Source organism: Dama dama, chromosome 17, assembly GCF_033118175.1.
Source record: "Dama dama isolate Ldn47 chromosome 17, ASM3311817v1, whole genome shotgun sequence".
Lineage (NCBI taxonomy): Eukaryota > Metazoa > Chordata > Mammalia > Artiodactyla > Cervidae > Dama > Dama dama.
The window spans coordinates 35,476,523-35,494,380 of record NC_083697.1 but is presented as its reverse complement, the minus strand read 5'-3'; the positions used below and the strand labels follow the sequence as shown (position 1 = coordinate 35,494,380).

General features: G+C 40.2%; 1 protein-coding gene across 4 annotated transcripts in view; it reads right to left on the bottom strand.

Annotated features, from left to right (window-relative positions):
• UNC5C (unc-5 netrin receptor C) overlaps positions 1-17,858 on the bottom strand; it is a 406,962-nt gene that overhangs the window by 75,196 nt on the left and 313,908 nt on the right. For all 4 annotated transcript variants that reach the window (XM_061164372.1, XM_061164373.1, XM_061164370.1 and 1 more), the window contains 2 exons: positions 5,967-6,147; positions 1,962-2,129 (listed from right to left, as the gene is read on the bottom strand). In XM_061164372.1, coding sequence (XP_061020355.1) covers positions 1,962-2,129; positions 5,967-6,147 — 349 coding nt within the window. The remainder of the gene's footprint in view (positions 1-1,961; positions 2,130-5,966; positions 6,148-17,858) is intronic.

Genomic DNA, 17,858 nt, shown 5'->3' with positions numbered 1-17,858 from the left:
TCAATGATAATAAGCCAAGATAACTCTATTTTAAAAAAACACACAACTTAAACCCTAACCTGAGAAAATATATAGTAAATTTCACTAAGGTGATACTTTAAAATGCATTCTTTAAAGGTTCTTACATAAATAAGAAGAAAATATCAAAATAAGAGTTACATTAAAAAAAATTTCCCTGAAATCCATAAATAATTACCCAGGAATAAATGTAAGACAATGGCAAACATCATTTATTGAACATGCACCGTACATAACATGTTATATCTACATCTTGCTCGAAATTAGACCAATTTTAATAGTCTGTGTAGTTTGGAGAATCTCTGTGATGTCATATTTAAATCACTGTGTAAATATAAGTATTATGCACAATGTATAGAGATATAAATATGCCCATATGAAAAAATGATGAAAGTATTAATATTTCGACTGTACAGAGTTAGCTACATAAATAACCCCCAACTATCTAGAGAAAAGACGTTTGCTTTGACCTCGACCATCCTTAAGTACACACACAAACACACATGTCTATTTTAACTAAATGCTTGTATGTATGCATGCGTGCTCAGTCATATTAGACTCTTTGCGACTCCATGGACTGTGGCCTGCAAAGCTCCTCTGTCCATTGAATTTTCCAGGGAAGAATACTGAAGTGAGTTGCCATTTCCTCCTCCCAGGGATCTTTCTGACTCAGGGATTGAACCAGTGTCTCCTGTCTCGGCAGGCGGATTCTTTACCACTGAGCCACCAGCAAAGCCCAACTAAATGCTTGGTGTATTTCTAATTGTGGGAGTCGGTATGTAGATAGAATATAGAAGAGTACAAGATAAAAGATAATGAAATTCTTAGCCTAGCTAAGTGTCAAAGTTTGTTCCATAAATAAAAGCTCTTAAAAGGGTTCAGAGTGGGATACTGTTTTGATACTTAGAAAATTAACATAGGAATTATAAAATTTAGATTATGGTTTCTCTCCAGTTCATTTCTCTAACCTATCTCTGAGAAAGATTCCATTTAAGAATGAACCTGACAAAAGTCAGGCAAAATAAAGGCAAGTGAGGAGTCTTTGTATCTAAATAATGAAAGTGATAATAGCTACCCCAAAGGAATACATTAATAATAATTTTAGCTTAATTTTCAATATATTATATAATTAGACATTTTAGTAGATTTTGGTTTCAGCAGATATTAACTTCAATTTGCCAAAGCATAAGAGCTTGGGACAACATAAGGGAACACAGACAGATGCTCAGAGGCAAAGGGATGCAATCCTGTTATAGGTACCATTGCAAATGACTCAAAAAGAGGTGACTAACATATAGACATGTTACCGTATGCATGTATAGACTGTTGGGTGATACACAGGGAAGCCTGGCATGCTGCAGTCCATGGGGCTGCAAAGAGTTGGACATGACTGCGCAATTGAACTGAACATGTATAGATAATAGCTGATTGCATCGTATTTTCAAAATCCATTAGCTCATGTGTCACAAAGCTTAGACTTCCTTTTAATTCATTCCAAATGTCTTATTTGCCCTTGCCCAGAAACTGACACCAAATATCAAGTACTTTACCTCAAACATTTTCTAAATTTCAGTTCCAATTAATTTCCTTGACTTTCTGAATATCAACGGTTGCTATCCTAAGTGTATGGCTTTCGATGCTGCTCAAATGCCTTGAATTATAAGATCCTGCAAACGTGGCTCCAACAGTTTTGTTGAGTAAGAAAGAGGGATTATGTTCCTGTGTGTTTTTCATACTATTTTGCATGTTAATGTAATTAATAACGTTAAGTACTCTTTTGGGGAAAAAGACGTGATTTCCCAGTAATGTGAGCATTGGAAGGTATGATGGATTTACATACTATCTATCACACATTCAGGTCTAGAATAAGCCTTTGTGTATATACCGTAAAACATTTCTAGAATGAGAAGATGCATTTGGAATGAGGGCACTGGTTTATTTACCTGGGCATAACGTGGTGCAGGCTATTTTTTGTACACTCTGCCCTTCACAGAAAGCACCACCATTGAGCGGAGCTGGGTTGGTACAGGTCCTTGTACGCTTCTGATACCCCCGTCCGCAACGGCTATTACACACAGACCACTCTGTCCAAGTGGACCAGCCACCATTTACTGGAAGGAAATGATAAAACATGAATTAAGTGTACATGCATACACACAGAGATGCATAAACCACATATCAGACATGAACAAGAATGTTGTATTCCAAGGGACCATAAAAAATCAAGAGCTTCAAAGCTGGAAGAGACCTTGGATGTAATTTCATTCAAAATTTTATTACTACAAAACTAAATAATCTAAGCACAGTGATAAATTAAATGAATTATCAATACCTATCTACCTACTTAGAAAACAGAACTGTGTTCTCATCTCCTTAGCCACTGTTGTTTTAAAAAACATCCCCTTACCTACTAAAGCTCCAAAAATTAATGATACCTTTGACAACTTATCTCAAATAATATGCTTATATCCTTGTACCAAGGCTGCAGGTGGCTATGAGGCATGGCAACTGATAAAATCATTTAGCCTTTCCTTAATAATAGATGATTATTTATCTTTAGCATATATAAACTTTATAACCTTTCAAGAACTTTCAGTTTCATTAATAAGTGAATCTATTTTTTTTTTAAAGTCTTGATAGCTGGATTTTTAACTAAGTGTCTATTTGAATGGATCAGCAATTAGCTGATGTAACTGCAACTGACACATATTTTGTGTATAAAGACTATTTATGGTGTTTGATGGAGCTGTCAGTATAGATGTGATTATAAAACCTACCATCTAGCACTATGTATATTATTAACCTCTAGAGATTTCACTCTAGAAAGTACTGATATACTCTCATATCTCAGTATATGAGTCCATGAAATTATTATAATTAAGCAATTTATAAAAAATTATTTTCTGCTGGTTAAAACATGCTACAATCAGTATATGCATCTACTTCTTGATGGTAAAGAAGTGTGTTACTCAGGTAACAGAAACCTATATAGGGACATCACATGCCCATCATCCCCTTTTCTAGAATCTTACGCAACAGGGAATAATCATGGATGTGTTATACATAGAGACATAGGCTGTTTTTCAGTGGAGAATTATTTTTTTCTGTATCAAGATAACAACTTTTATAAAAAGATTTATCTTTATTTTTTTGTATAAATAAATGAGAACAATTTGGACACTCAACAACAGGAAAATGGTAAATGTACTATGTTCACGAGATTGGCTGCCAGGAAGCTATTAAAGATGATGCTGCCTGTGTGCACCCGTATGTTCATAGCGGCGCTATTCACAAGAGCCAAGACATGGAGACAACCCAAATGTCTGTCAATAGGTAAGGGGTAAAAAAGATGAGGCACACATATACAGTAGAGTATATGTATATATATTTTATATATATACATATATATGTATATAAAAAAGGACAAAATAATGCTATTTTCAGCAACATGGATGCAGCTTGAGATTATCATACTAAGTGAAGTAAGTCAGAAAGAGAAAGAAGTAAGTCAGAAAGTAAGTCAGAAAGATAGCATTAAAGCATCACACACTACGTGAAGTAAGTCAGAAAGACAATTACCATATGATATCACTTAAAGGCTGAATCTAAAATAAATATGACACAAACAAACCTATCTATGAATCAGAAACAGAATAAGGGACATAGAGAATTATGGTTGGCAACTGGTGGTTGCCAAAGGGAAAACACTGTAATGCAACTATACTTAAATAAAAGAATACATTAAAAAAATAATTCTGTAGAAGTCTATGTAATAATACATGGATATTTCAACATTATGTTTTAAGTAAAAAAAAATTATATCCCTTATTTTAAAATCTTATCTATGTTAAGAAAATATCGGTAAGTATACATATCCATCTTTTTTAAAGCTATCTCTGGATGGCAAAATGACAGGATTACAGGTTTTATTTTTTCTTTGCCATTTTTCTGTTTCCCAAGTTTCCTATAATGAATATATACTTGCAATCTAAAAATGATACTAACAACAGACTCAAAAATGAAATACTGGTTAAATGTATATGTTTTTCTGTGGTCTTCTAGTGAGTCCAACCTATGAGCCTTGGCCAACTTATTTTGTGAGGCCATGAAAGAACATGCAGATGTTTGACAGAGTTTTGTGTTCCAAAAGTAATTTAACCCACTCAACTTCACAAAACTCCAACTACTGTGGAACTGTCAGTATAAATTTCTTGCCAACATACTGGCAAGCTGATATTTGGGGTTACAGTACTGCTCTGTTAGGATTTGAATGAGAAATTAATAACCAGAAACGTTTAGAAAAAGACAAGCCTCGAAGATTCTAGGCTTATTCTGTTATTTTCTGGGGAAGGAGGTATGTGCTCTGAGTATTGTAATGCTCAAGCGTCCAACTGAAGGTGAGTTACTGCTAGAACGAGGCCGAGAACATCAGACTCCCGAGCCCTACTGCCACACTGCTTTCTAAACTCAAAATGCTTTAGTTCCTCATGTTTGATCCTTACTAAAGACAATGTTTGGCTTGGGCTTATGGATATTGAGAACATGCTATACATAGGAAAAGAGTTGCTTCTATGTAATACATCTATTTAAGAGTCTGCCCTCATTAATCACTTTCGATTGGTACAAACTGTGATGGACCCTATTTTTTTTTTTTTGCATTTCCAGTGCTGTTTATTAAGTCATTCAGAGAGTCTAGGAAAAAAAGTGGGAAACACTTCACTCTGACTTAAGGAAATTAAACTTCAGAGTATTCAGAGGATTTTTTTGAAAAAGAAGCATGCATCTGTCCTGTAATGAAAAGGACAGCATTAAAGCATCACTGCATTCAGCCTTTCGAATGTCACAGTGGTTTCTGTTTTCATAACATCCTACAGCCCGAGGACGCATCCAGCCAAGCAGTACTACCTGCAGTAAGTGCACTGAGCCACGTACTTGCCAGTGACAAATCCCCTGAAGTGTCATTTAACACCAAAGGAGCCGTGAACAGCTCCCTACCTTCTAAGTGGTGGCCATTATCATTCTGGAGGTGGATGAACCTCAAAACATTTCTCAGGGTTGTTCAGTTTCCTCTCAGACAATAACTCACCAAGAATATAAAGATCGACCATGTAACTAACACTGTAAGAAGCATAAATGTATAGAGTTGTCTCTTTTGTCTACCAAGGAGCTTAAAAGCCTCACTGGGCAGATGGAACTGCTTGTGAAATGAGAAAACTGCTGAGTGCTAAAATAGGGAGATAAAAAACATCACATGCAGTGGCAAAAGTGGGTGTGGAATCATTTAGTCCTTCTGGAGAAATGATAGGCTTAGAGAAGAGATGGATTAGAAAAGGCCAGAGAATGGAAGAGGAGCTCTCTGAAGAAGTCATCATGTTGCAGCTTGCTACAGGTTAGGACTAGAGCTGCATGACAATGGCAGGCCTTGTCTTCACGTTGGATGTCCTTGATGGAGTGTAAAGCAAGTTCCAGGCAGTTAGAGCTGCTCTGATGTGTTTGGAGAACATGTCAGCTCCAGTTTACCTGAGATCTTGCAATCACTCTCCTGAGGCCCACAGAAAGAGCAGCAGGCTGCTTTAAGTATCTTCATCTCAGAACTCCCTCTAGGTCTTGGGAGTCCAGGCTGAGAAGGGGGCAGGGCTTAGGGAAGCAGGGAATCCTCCTGGATTCCTGAGTTCAGTTTGAAATGCAGGACATTTATGCTTCTTAGAGTGTCAGATCCCTCAGTGGATTTCCTTTACTGTCCTATAAACTGACAGAGGGCTAGAAGTTCCAAGTCCAGGTTCTTTTTATGAGCATCAGAAAAGCAGTTAAACCTCACTGTCCACATGAGAAGCAGGAAGAGAGCTGCGATGGGGACTGAGAAGGGCCCTCTTCACTTGCTATTTTCCCATTCAATGAGAAACTGCAGTTTGACCTGAGCTAGATGGAGGCGCACACAGCTCACTCACCGTAGACTATGACAGTCGCGGTTGTGCTTTTCCTCTTGGCGACAATGTTTTTGGCAACACAAGTATAGTTGGCAGTATCTGAGAGGCGGGCCTGCTTGATGATGAGGTTGTGATCAATAGTAATATAAAAATTCCGGTCTTCCACAGGATCGATGATGTCTTCATTTTTCAACCATTCTACCTAAAGATGCACAAGAGAAACAGATAAATCCCTGCTATGAATCCCTCGATGGCTGTCAGTCCTGACTTTTGTTTTGCAATGTGAACAGCACTGTTCCATGCTACGGAATCTGCAAACTTGAGGAAGTAACTTCCTGAGGTCATGTTAAGTCTCACTCACCTGCCAAACATGCTGATTCTGTCTGTACTGCATTATTCTCAAATGTCAATGACCCAACTGGGAAATACAGCGTTCAAATTGTTTTCACTTTGCCCGGCAGGCAGGAATAGGTGATGTGCACTGCCAAGTTCAGAACCCAATCAAAAATAATGGGCTAAGCATTTCAAACTGAACTAAAATCTTTTGCTATTTGATTTGTTTACTCTTGGCAACTTACCTGCTGCTTTTCAGAAAAGAATATAAGGACTATCAAAAAAGTTCAAAAGGCGTCTTAGACATCATGCAGCTCTAATAAAACAACATTTGGATGACTTATGTATAGTCTTGTTGAAACATATGGATTAAATTTCCCTGAAAATGCACTTACTTTAAAATGTAGCAAACACATATTTAGAGATGTATCTAAGCCAAAATACTTGGGAGGGGAAAAAAAAAGGTTCTACCAACTCTCAACACAATCTAAAGAGCATGTAAGTCATAGTCGAATCTCTCCTTTTGTCTGTCACTAGCATCAAATCTTTGGCTTTCATGGTTTGCTTCTGGAGCACCTAAGACATGACTATTCAAAACTACTCAACTATTTTTCGTAAGTAAATCTCAGTTTAGCAACAGCAATGTTATCCTTACAGAGTGAAAGGAGGGAAGGACATTCTGTAATATACATCCTTATGAAGGATAAACAGTTTTTGTCCCATAAATTGCTTTTCTTCCTCACGGGTTTTCCATAAAGCAAAACATACTGATATTTACCACACTTAAACTTTCCTTGCGCATTAGAGTGGATACAGATACAAGTAACCTTTAGTAGTAGGGAGTCAACAGTGTTGCCATTTTCAAAATCTTAAGGCGCTTCCCCCAGCACCACAAGAGGTCTGGAAATTAATCTCTAAATCTGTCAGTGGGCTGGATGTTACACAAATTATGTTTAACACAGAGACTCTAAAATAATGCTTCTCTAATCCTTAAAAGAGAGGCCACAATTTAAAGGGAAAAACAGAAATCAGCTTGAAGTAAACATATGAGGATGTAGATAAGAATAATTATTTGTAGTAAGTTTTGAAACAATGTTTACATTTAAGGATATTTAATGAAAGTGAAGAAGACTGAAGTCCATCTAAAATAGTGGAGTTTTAAAACATGCATTTTGTTCTCATTTAAAACAGCACATTCAATACTGTGCTTAGATATAGCTGGTAAAAGACGCGCTGGCTTAACCTGGATTTTCTCAAAATTTGGCCCCATGTGTTTTGTAATATGGGCTTTCCAGGTGGTGCTAGTGGTAAAGAACTTGCCTGCCAATGCAGGAGACTTAAGAGGCGCAGGTTCAATCCCTGGGTTGGGAAGATCCCCTGGAGGAAGAAACGGCAACCCATTCCAGCATTCTTGCCTGGAGAATCCCATGGAGGAGCCTAGAGGGCTACAGTCCATAGGACTGCAGAGTCAGACATGACTGAAGTGACTTAGCACACACACACAATCATGTGTGGTAATAAAATCTTGCTAGAAGTGCAAGGGAAAAGATAGCAAGATTCAAAATATTAAAAAAAAAAAAAACCCTGCTTACTGATAATAGAAAACTGATATTAATATCATCAGAATCCCTATGCAGGTTATCTCTGCCACTCGAAAGAAAGCTTTCCACTTAGAAAAGGTACTGTAGGACTTCCTGGGGGTGTGTGTGTCTGTGTGTGTGTCTTTCAAAGACCCATCAGTACAGTTCAGTTCAGTCGCTCAGTTGTGTCTGACTATTTGCGAGCCCATGGACTGCAGCACACCAGGCCTCCCTGTCCATCACCAACTCCTGAGGTTGACCCAAACTCATGTCCATTGATTCAGTGATGCCATCCAATCATTTCATCCTCTGTCATCCCCTTCTCCTCCCGCCTTCAATCTTTCCCAGTATCAGGGTCTTATGCAATGAGTCAGTTCTTCACTTCAGGTTGCCAAAGTATTGGAGTTTCAGCTTCAACATCAGTCCTTCCAGTGAACACTCAGGACTGATCTCCTTTTGGATGGACTGGTTGGCTCTCCTTGCAGTCCAAGGGACTCTCAAGAGTCTTCTCCAACACCCCAGTTCAAAAGCATCAATTCTTCAATGCTCATCTCTCTTTATAGTCCAACTCTCACATCCATCCATACATGACTACTGGAAAAACCATAGCCTTGACCACACAGACCTTTGTGGCAAAGTAACGTCTCTGCTTTTTAATATGTTGTCTAGGTTGGTCATAAATTTCCTTCCAAGGAGTAAGCGTCTTTTAATTTCATGGCTGCAGTCACCATCTGCAGTGGTTCTGGAGTCCAAAAAAATAAAGTCTGCCACTATTTCCACTGTCTCCCCATCTGTTTGCCATGAAGTGACTGGATGCCATGATCTTTAGTTTTCTGAATGTTGAGCTTTAAGCCAACTTTTTCACTCGCCTCTTTCACTTTCATCAAGAGGCTCCTTAGTTCTTCTTCACTTTCTGCCATAGGGGTGATGTCATCTGCATATCTGAGGTTATTCATATTTCTCCTGGCAATCTTGATTCCAGCTTGTGTTTCATCCAACCCAGCATTTTTCATGATGCACTCTGCATGTAAGTTAAATAAGCAGGGTGACAACATACAGGCTTGACGTACTCCTTTTCCTGTTTGGAACCAGTCTGTTGTTCCATGTCCAGTTCTAACTGTTGCTTCATGGTCTGCATATGGATTACTCAAGGGGCAGGTCAGGTGGTCTGGTATTCCCATCTCTTTCAGAATTTTCCAGTTTGTTGTGATCCACACAGTTAAAGGCTTTATCATAGTCAATAAAGCAGAAATAGATGTTTTTCTGGAACTCCCTTGCTTTTTTGATGACACAGTGGATGTTGGCAATTTGATCTCTGGTTCCTCTGCCTTTTCTAAAACCAGTTTGAACATCTGGAAGTTCACAGTTCATGTGTTGTTGAAGCCTGACTTGGAGAATTTTGAGCATTACTTTACTAGCATGTGAGATGAGTGCAACTGTGTGGTAGTTTGAGCATTCTTTGGGATTGGAATGAAAACTGACCTTTTCCAGCCCTGTGGCCACTGCTGTGTTTTCCAAATTTGCTGGCATATTGAGTGCAACACTTTCACAGTATCATCTTTTAGGATTTGAAATAGCTCAACTGGAATTCCATCACCTCCACTAGCTTTGTTCGTAGTGATGCTTCCTAAGGCCCACTTGACTTCACATTCCAGGATGTCTGGCCTAGGTGAGTGATCACACCATTGTTATCATCTGGGTCATGAAGATCTTTTTTATACAGTTCTTCTGTGTATTCTTGCAACCTCTTCTTAATATCTTCTGCTTCTGTTAGGTCCATATCATTTCTGTCCTTTATTGAACCCATCTTTGCATGAAATGTTCCCTTGGTATCTATAATTTTCTTGAACTGTGCCAGCTACTTTTCTCTGAAGAATAGCCCTTGGACTCCTGGATATTTTGCCTGGAAGTACCTAGGGGCTCACAGCTTCCCCTATGACCTCCTCCTTTGCTATGTCCGCACAGGTGTGGAAATAAACCTTCTGTCTAATCAGATTGGAACCTGAGTTGTCATTCTCGAGAGCTCCCTTGCAGGGTTGCAGGCTGAAGCTACCTCCTTAACACATCTCCTAAATTTTACATTTTCTGGGTCTCTCCTTTTCTCTCTTGACTGGGCTCTCCTGGGGGCACTCCCATAACCAACCCTTTGCATTCAGACCTCTGCTTCACGCTCTGCTTCTGAAGAACCCAACCTATTAATAAGTCAAGATTGTGCAAAACTATGGGTTTTTTCTATGTACATAATAGGTAACAACAGTAATGCTATCCGGATCATAAATGACATGAAGAGATCTCAAGGGATATTGCAAACCACTTGTTTATTTGAAAAGTTTATTACATGGAATAAAAAAGCAATCAGCACTGTTGACAAAGGATTTAAAAAGACTTATGTGATTATTGGGCATGTAATCTCTACTTTCTTATACATGGCTTTGCATTTTCCTTGGTGTCTCTCTTCAGCATAGGAGCAATGAGTACATGAGATATGAAGACCTCTGAGGCGCTCTAGAAATGTGGCCGCTCTCCTGGACCCTCTGAGGGATACTGCCTTCTTCCCCTTCAGCTTTAACCAGGGAAGCTCTGCCTCAATCTGTTCTCCACACTGAGATAGCCTATAGGCCTCTGTCTGAAGAAACCATGAGATCTACAGCTAGAAAATAGTGGTAGGAGTGAAGAAAAGAGCCAAGGACTCTGGCTTTTGGTAAAATGTCCCCCTCCCAGTCCCCTATGCCTGAGAACTCCCAGTCTTGTCACAACACCTTGTTCTGAGACCTCATCTCCACAAGAAGCTTGGGTTCAGACTGCAGGCCATCACTCACCTCCTGCAATAGAATCTCCATCTTGCTCAGCAGGTCCCCATCACCCATCCTACAAAACTCTCCCAGTCCTTCCACACTTCCTTGGAACATAGCATCACTGTCCTCCAAAATTTCAACCTCTTTCTTGAACTTTCTCTAAATCCTAGCTCCTTATGATGCTGCTGCTTCTTCTAGAGTCCTCTCAAATAGGGAATGTTTGATTTCCCAAACCCAATGCACCACTGGGCCTGGGAGGTCCAGTGAGTAACCTCCTGGATCTGCACTATCGGCTCCATCATCTCCTCACAGCGGAATGTCGCTGTGCAAAGCCATGCCGAGTGGCGTAATCATAAGTTTGTGATGACAGAACTCAAGTTGGCCCTAAATTCTGCCCAAAATATTGTACTATATTTTCATCTGTTCACTGTCCCACACTCCTAGACACCTATCTCACACCTTCTCCTCTCTGCTTAGACACTACTTCCCCCTCTATCCTCACTCTCAGCTGATGAATGACCAAGATCTCCCAAAGCTCCCATCACCCACCTATCAACTCTACTTCTGCAGCCGCCTACCTCCCTTGTTACTCCTCCTTACCTCTCACTTGTACTTTGTATCCTAATCCCATTCTCCTATTTAAGACCACACCCCAGAAATTCTTCTCTTTTAAATCATTAATTTTCCCTCGACACAGAGTCATTTCCACCAGCATACAGACATGTGATTATCTTTCACAACTTAGAAGAAAACCCATCCCTACTCATTTCTGCCTTCAGTTACCCCGTTTCTCAGCTCATCTTAAAAAATGCCTTGGAATACTTGTTTGCACATTTCTCCAGTCCCTGTCCTCTTCATCCCTACAGGATCTACTCTAATTCACACTCGCCTCCACTGTTAGAACTGCTCTTTTCAAAGGCACCAACTCCTTTCACTTTGCTAGATGGGCTGGTGAGGTTTTTAGTACTTGACTAATTCGACTCAGCAGCAGCATTTGACCCCATGGGTTTCTCCCTCCTCCATGCTTGCTTTCTCCAGACAGGGCACTTTCTTACTTTTTGTACCATCTCTTCCCACCCTCCACAGCTTCTCTGAGCTTAGGTCTGTTCTCCCTGGGTAGCTCTGTCCATGGACCTCTTCTTTTTTCTATTTTCCATCCACATTCACTTTCTTGGTGAGCTCATCCATTCTCATGCAGATGACTCCTAAATTTATCTCCAGTCCGACCTCATCCCTGAACTCCAAACTCATACATCCAACTGTCTTCTTACAAGCCCACTCAGTTGTCTAATAACATCCTCCCCAACTGCCCTTCAAACCCGCTCCTCCCACCACCTTATCTGTCACAGTTAAGGCCATCCTCATCCGTCCAGTAACTTAGAAACCTCAGACTTGGACTTGACCCTTCTCTTTCTCTCCCTTTGCCTATGTGGCATCAAGAAGCATTTGGAATTTGACCACTTCTTGTCCCTTCAGCACCAATCACTTTTCCATGAAGGTCACCATCATTTCTCTCCTGGATTAACTGCAACAACTTCCTGTCTTATCTTTGCTTTTCCCCTTAGGCCCTAACATCTATCCTCAACACAGTTAGAGAGGTCCTTAAACCCTAAGTCAGATTATGCTATACCTCATGTCCAACCTTCCAGTGGCTCCCCATATTGCTCAGTGTCAATGCCAATGTCCTTATAAAAACCCACAGGATCTCCTGCAAACTAGGGCCCCTGACCTGAGATCACCTAGTTTCCTCTTCCATTCTGTCACCTCTTTAGACGCTGGTTCTTATGTACATCAGGACCCTCCTATCCTGGGGATGTTGAATTTGATTATTCCTGCTTGGAAGAATCTTTCCCCAATAAGTTTGCTCTCTTTTCTCCTTCAGGGCTTTCCTCAGAGGTCACCTTCTCAATGAGCCACTTTAAAACTGCAACATCTCCCTCTGCCTATGCCCCCAATCTCACACTCTCTTATTTTCTTCAGCTCATAAAATCGGTATTTTACTTACTAGTTGTCTCCTCTACCAGAATGTAGGCTTAACAGATTTGGGTTTAGTTTTTTGATCACTGCTATATTCCCATGGCCCAGAACTAGCATATAGTAGGTGCTTAATTAGTATTTCTTAAATGTATGAGCAAAGAAGACATGTAGTAGTGTCAAGCCTGTTATACACATTTTTAGATCTCTATCACCTGGACCACAGCCTTGTCTAACTCAATGAAACTATGAGCCATGCCATGTAGGGCCACCCAAGACATACAGGTAATGGTGGAGAGTTCTGACAAAATGTGATCCGTTGGAGAAGGGAATGGCAAACCATTTCAGTATTCTTGCCTTGAGAAACCCATGAACCCATGAACAGTATGAAAGATAGGACACTGAAAGATGAACTCCCCTGGTCAGTAGGTGCCCAATATGCTACTGGAGATCAGTGGAGAAATAACTCCAGAAAGAATGAAGGGATGGACGCAAGGCAAAATCAATACCCATGTGTGGATGTGACTGGTGATGGAAGCAAGGTCCGATGCTGTAAAGAGCAATATTGCATAGGAACCTGGAAGGTTAGGTCCATGAATCAAGGCAAACTGGAAGTGGTCAAATAGGAGACGGCAAGAGTGAATGTTGACATTTTAGGTCAGCGAACTAAAATGGACTGGAATGGGTGAATTTAACTCAGAGGACCATCATATCTACTATTGTGAGCAAGAATCCCTTAGAAGAAATGGAGTAGCCATCATAGTCAACAAAAGGGTCTGAAATGCAGTACTTGGATGCAATCTCAATATGACAGAATGATCGCTGTTCATTTCCAAGGCAAACCATTCAATATCACGGAAATCCAAGTCTATGCCCCGACCAGTAATGCTGAAGAAGTTGAAGTTGAATGGTTCTATGAAGACTTACAAGACCTTTTATAACTAACACCCAAAAAAGATATCATTTTCATTATAGGGGACTGGAATGCAAAAGTAGGAAGTAAAAAAACACCTCTAACAGGCAAATTTGGCCTTGGAGCACACAATGAAGCAAGTCAAAGGCTAATAGAGTTTTGCCAAAAGAATGCTCTGGTCATAGCAAACACCCTTTTCCAACAATACAAGAGAAGACTTTACACATGGACATCATCAGATGGTCAACACCAAAGTCAGATTGATTATATTCTTTGCAGCCAAAGATGGAGAAGCTCTATACAGACAGCAAAAACAAGACTGAGAGCTGACTGTGGCTCAGATCATGAACTCCTTATTGCCAAATTCATAATTAAAGAAAGTAGGGAAAACCAATACCATTCATGTATGACCTAAATAAAATCCCTTATGATTATACAGTGGAAGTGGGAAATACATTTAAGGGATTAGACCTGATAGAGTGCCTGATGAACTATGGATGGAGGTTTGTGACACTGTACAGGAGACAAGGATCAAGACCATCCCCAAGAAAAAGAAATGCAAAAAAGCAAAATAGCTGTCTAAGGAGGCCTTACAAATAGCTGTGAAAAGAAGAGAAGCAAAAAACAAAGGAGAAAAGGAAAGATATTCCCATCTGAATGCAGAGTTCCAAAGAATAGCAAGGAGAGAGAAGAAAGCCTTCCTTAGTGATCAGTGCAAAGAAATAGAGGAAAACAATAGAATGGGAAAGACTAGAGATATCTTCAAGAAAATTAGATACACCAAGGGAACATTTCATGCAAAGATGGGCTCAATAAAAGACAGAAATGACATGGACCTAACAGAAGCAGAAGATATTAAGAATAGGTGGCAAGAATACACAGAACTGTACAAAAAAGATCTTCATGACCCAGATGACCATGATGGTGTGATCACTCACACTCACCTAGAGCCAGACATCCTGGAATGTGAAGTCAAGTGGGCCTTAAGAAGCATCACTACAAACAAAGTTAGAGGAGGTGATGGAATTCCAGTTGAGCTATTTCAAATCCTAAAAGATGATGCTGTGAAAGGGTTGCACTCAATATGCCAGCAAATTTGGAAAACTCAGCAGTGGCCACAGGACTGGAAAAGGTCCTTTTTCATTCTAATACCAAAGAAAGGCAATGCCGAAGAATGCTCAAACTACTGCATAACTGCACTCATCTCATATGCTAGTAAAGTAATGCTCAAAATTCTCCAAGCCAAGCTTCAACAATACATGAACTGTGAACTTCCAGATGTTCAAACTGGTTTTAGAAAAGGCAGAGGAACCAGAGATCAAATTGCCAACATCCACTGGGTCATCAAAAAAGCAAGGGAGTTCCAGAAAAACTTCTATTTCTGCTTTACTGACTATGACAAAGCCTTTGACTGTGTGGATCATAAGAAACTGTGGGAAATTCTGAAAGAGATGGGAATACCAGACTACCTGACCTGTCTCTTGAGAAACTTGTATGCAGGTCAAGAAGCAACAGTTAGAACTGGACATGGAACAACAGACTGGTTCCAAACAGGAAAAGGAGTACGTCAAGCCTGTATGTTGTCACCCTGCTTATTTAACTTACATGCAGAGTGCATCATGAGAAACCCTGGGTTGGATGAAGCACAAGCTGGAATCAAGATTGCCAGGAGAAATATTAATAACCTCAGATATGCAGATGACATCTCCCTCATGGCAGAAAGTGAAGAAGAACTAAGGAGCCTCTTGATGAAAGTGAAAGAGGCGAGTGAAAAAGTTGGCTTAAAGCTCAACATTCAGAAAACTAAAGATCATGGCATCCAGTCACTTCATGGCAAACAGATGGGGAGACAGTGGAAATAGTGGCAGACTTTATTTTTTTGGACTCCAGAACCACTGCAGATGGTGACTGCAGCCATGAAATTAAAAGACGCTTACTCCTTGGAAGGAAATGTATGACCAACCTAGATAGCGTATTAAAAAGCAGAGACATTACTTTGCCAACAAAGTTCTGTGTGGTCAAGGCTATGGTTTTTCCAGTAGTTATATATGGATGTGAGAGTTGGACTATAAAGAGAGATGAGCACTGAAGAACTGATGCTTTTGAAATGTGGTGTTGGAGAGACTCTTGAGAATCCCTTGGACTGCAAGGGGATTCAACCAGTCCATCCTAAAGGAGATCAGTCCTGAGCGTTCACTGGAAGGTCTGATATTGAAGCTGAAACTCCAATACTTTGGCCACCAGATGTGAAGAACTGACTCACGGGAAAAGACACTGATGCCAGGAAAGACTGAAGGTGGGAGGAGAAGGGGACGACAGAGGATGAGATGGTTGGATGGTATCACCGACTCAATGGACATGAGTTTGGGAAACTCCAGGAGTTGGTGATGGATAGGGAGGTCTGGCATGTTGCAGTCCTTGGGGTCACAAAGAGTTGGACATGACTGAGGGACTGATGGATGTTCACTGGAAGGACTGATGCTGAAGCTGAAACTCCAGTACTTTGGCCACCTCATGAGAAGAGTTGACTCATTGGAAAAGACCCTGATGCTGGAAGAGACTGGGGGCAGGAGGAGAAGGGGACGACAGAGGATGAGATGGCTGGATGGCATCACCAACTTGATGGGCATGAGTTTGAGTAAACTCCAGGAGTTGTTGATGGACAGGGAGGCCTGGTGTGCTGTTCTTGGGGTTGCAAAGAGTTGGACATGACTGAGCGACTGAACTGAACTGAAGGAATGAACTGAACCAATAGAGTTGGTACTTTAACTGTAAAAATTAGCAATGAATATATATACATATATATATGCATATATACATAGAGTAATTTTAAACATTCCTTCAAGCTAAGTTCTGCTAGATATTAGGAAAACAAATATCCACTGTTGTTGTTGTTCTTCTTCAGCCACTAGTCATGTCTGACTCTTTGTGACCCCATCTACTGCAGCACACCATGCTCCTCTGTCCTCCACTATCACCCAGAGTTTGCTCAAGTCCGTGTCCAGTGAGTTGGTGATGCTATATAACCATCTACTCCTTTGCCACCACTTCTCCTCTTGTCTTCAATCTTTCCCAGCATTAGGGTCTTTTCCAGTGAGTCTGCTCTTCGCATCTAGTAGCCAAAGTATCAGAGCTTCAGCATCAGTCCTTCCAATGAATATCAGGGTTGATTTCCTTTAGGATTGACTGCTTTCGTCATCTTGCTGTTCAAGGGACTCAAAAGTCTTCTCCAGCACAATTCAAAAGCATCAATTCTTCGGCACTCAGCCTTCTTAATGAACCAAGTCTCACATCAGTACATAGACTATATGGACCTTTGTTAGCAAAATGTTGTCTCTTTTTAATACGCTTCCTAGGTTTGTCATAGCTTTCCTTTCAAGGAGCAAGTATCTTTTAATTTCATGGCTGCAGTCACCATCCAATGATGTTGGATATCAATATTCCCTTGATAACTCCGATTTTCTTGAAGAGATCTCTAGTCTTGCCTATTCTACTGTTTTCCTCCACTTCTTTGCATTGTTCATTTAAGAAGGCCTTCTTATTTCTCCTTGATAGTCTCTGGAACTCTGCTTTCAGTTAGGCATATCTTTCCCTTTCTCCCTTGCTTTTCACTTCTTTCCTGAGCTATTTGTAAAACCTCTTCAGACAACCACTTTGCCTTCTTGCATTGTTTCCCCTCTGGGATGGTTTTGGTCACTGCCTACTATACAAATTTATGAACATCCATCCATAGTTTTTCAAGCCCTCTGTATTCCAGATCTAATCCCTTGAATCTATCACCTCTACTGTATAATCATAAGGGATTTGATTTAGGTCATACCTGAATTGCCTACTTGCAATGGTTTTCCCTACCTTCTTCAATTTAAGCCTGAATTTTGCAATAAGGAGCTCATTATCTAGGCCACAGTTGGCTCCAGGTCTTATTTTTGCTGACTGTATAGAGCTTCTCCATCTTCAGTTGCAAAGAACATAATCAATTGATTATGAAATCAATTGATTTCAGTATTGACCATCTGGTGATGTCTATGTGTAGAGTGGCTCTTCAAAAAGGGTGTTTGCTAAGACTAGTGAATTCTCCTGACATAATTCTGTGAGCCTCTGCCCTGCTTCATTTTGTACTTTAAGGCCAAATGTGTCTATTATTCCAGGTATCTTTTGACTTCCTACTTTTTCATTCCAATCCCTTGTGATGAAAACGACATCATTTTTTGGTGTTAGTTCTAGATGGTCTTGCTGGTCTTCATAGAATTGGTCAACTTCAGCTTCTTCAGGATCAGTGGTTGGGGCAAAGACTTGGATTACTGTGATACTGAATAGT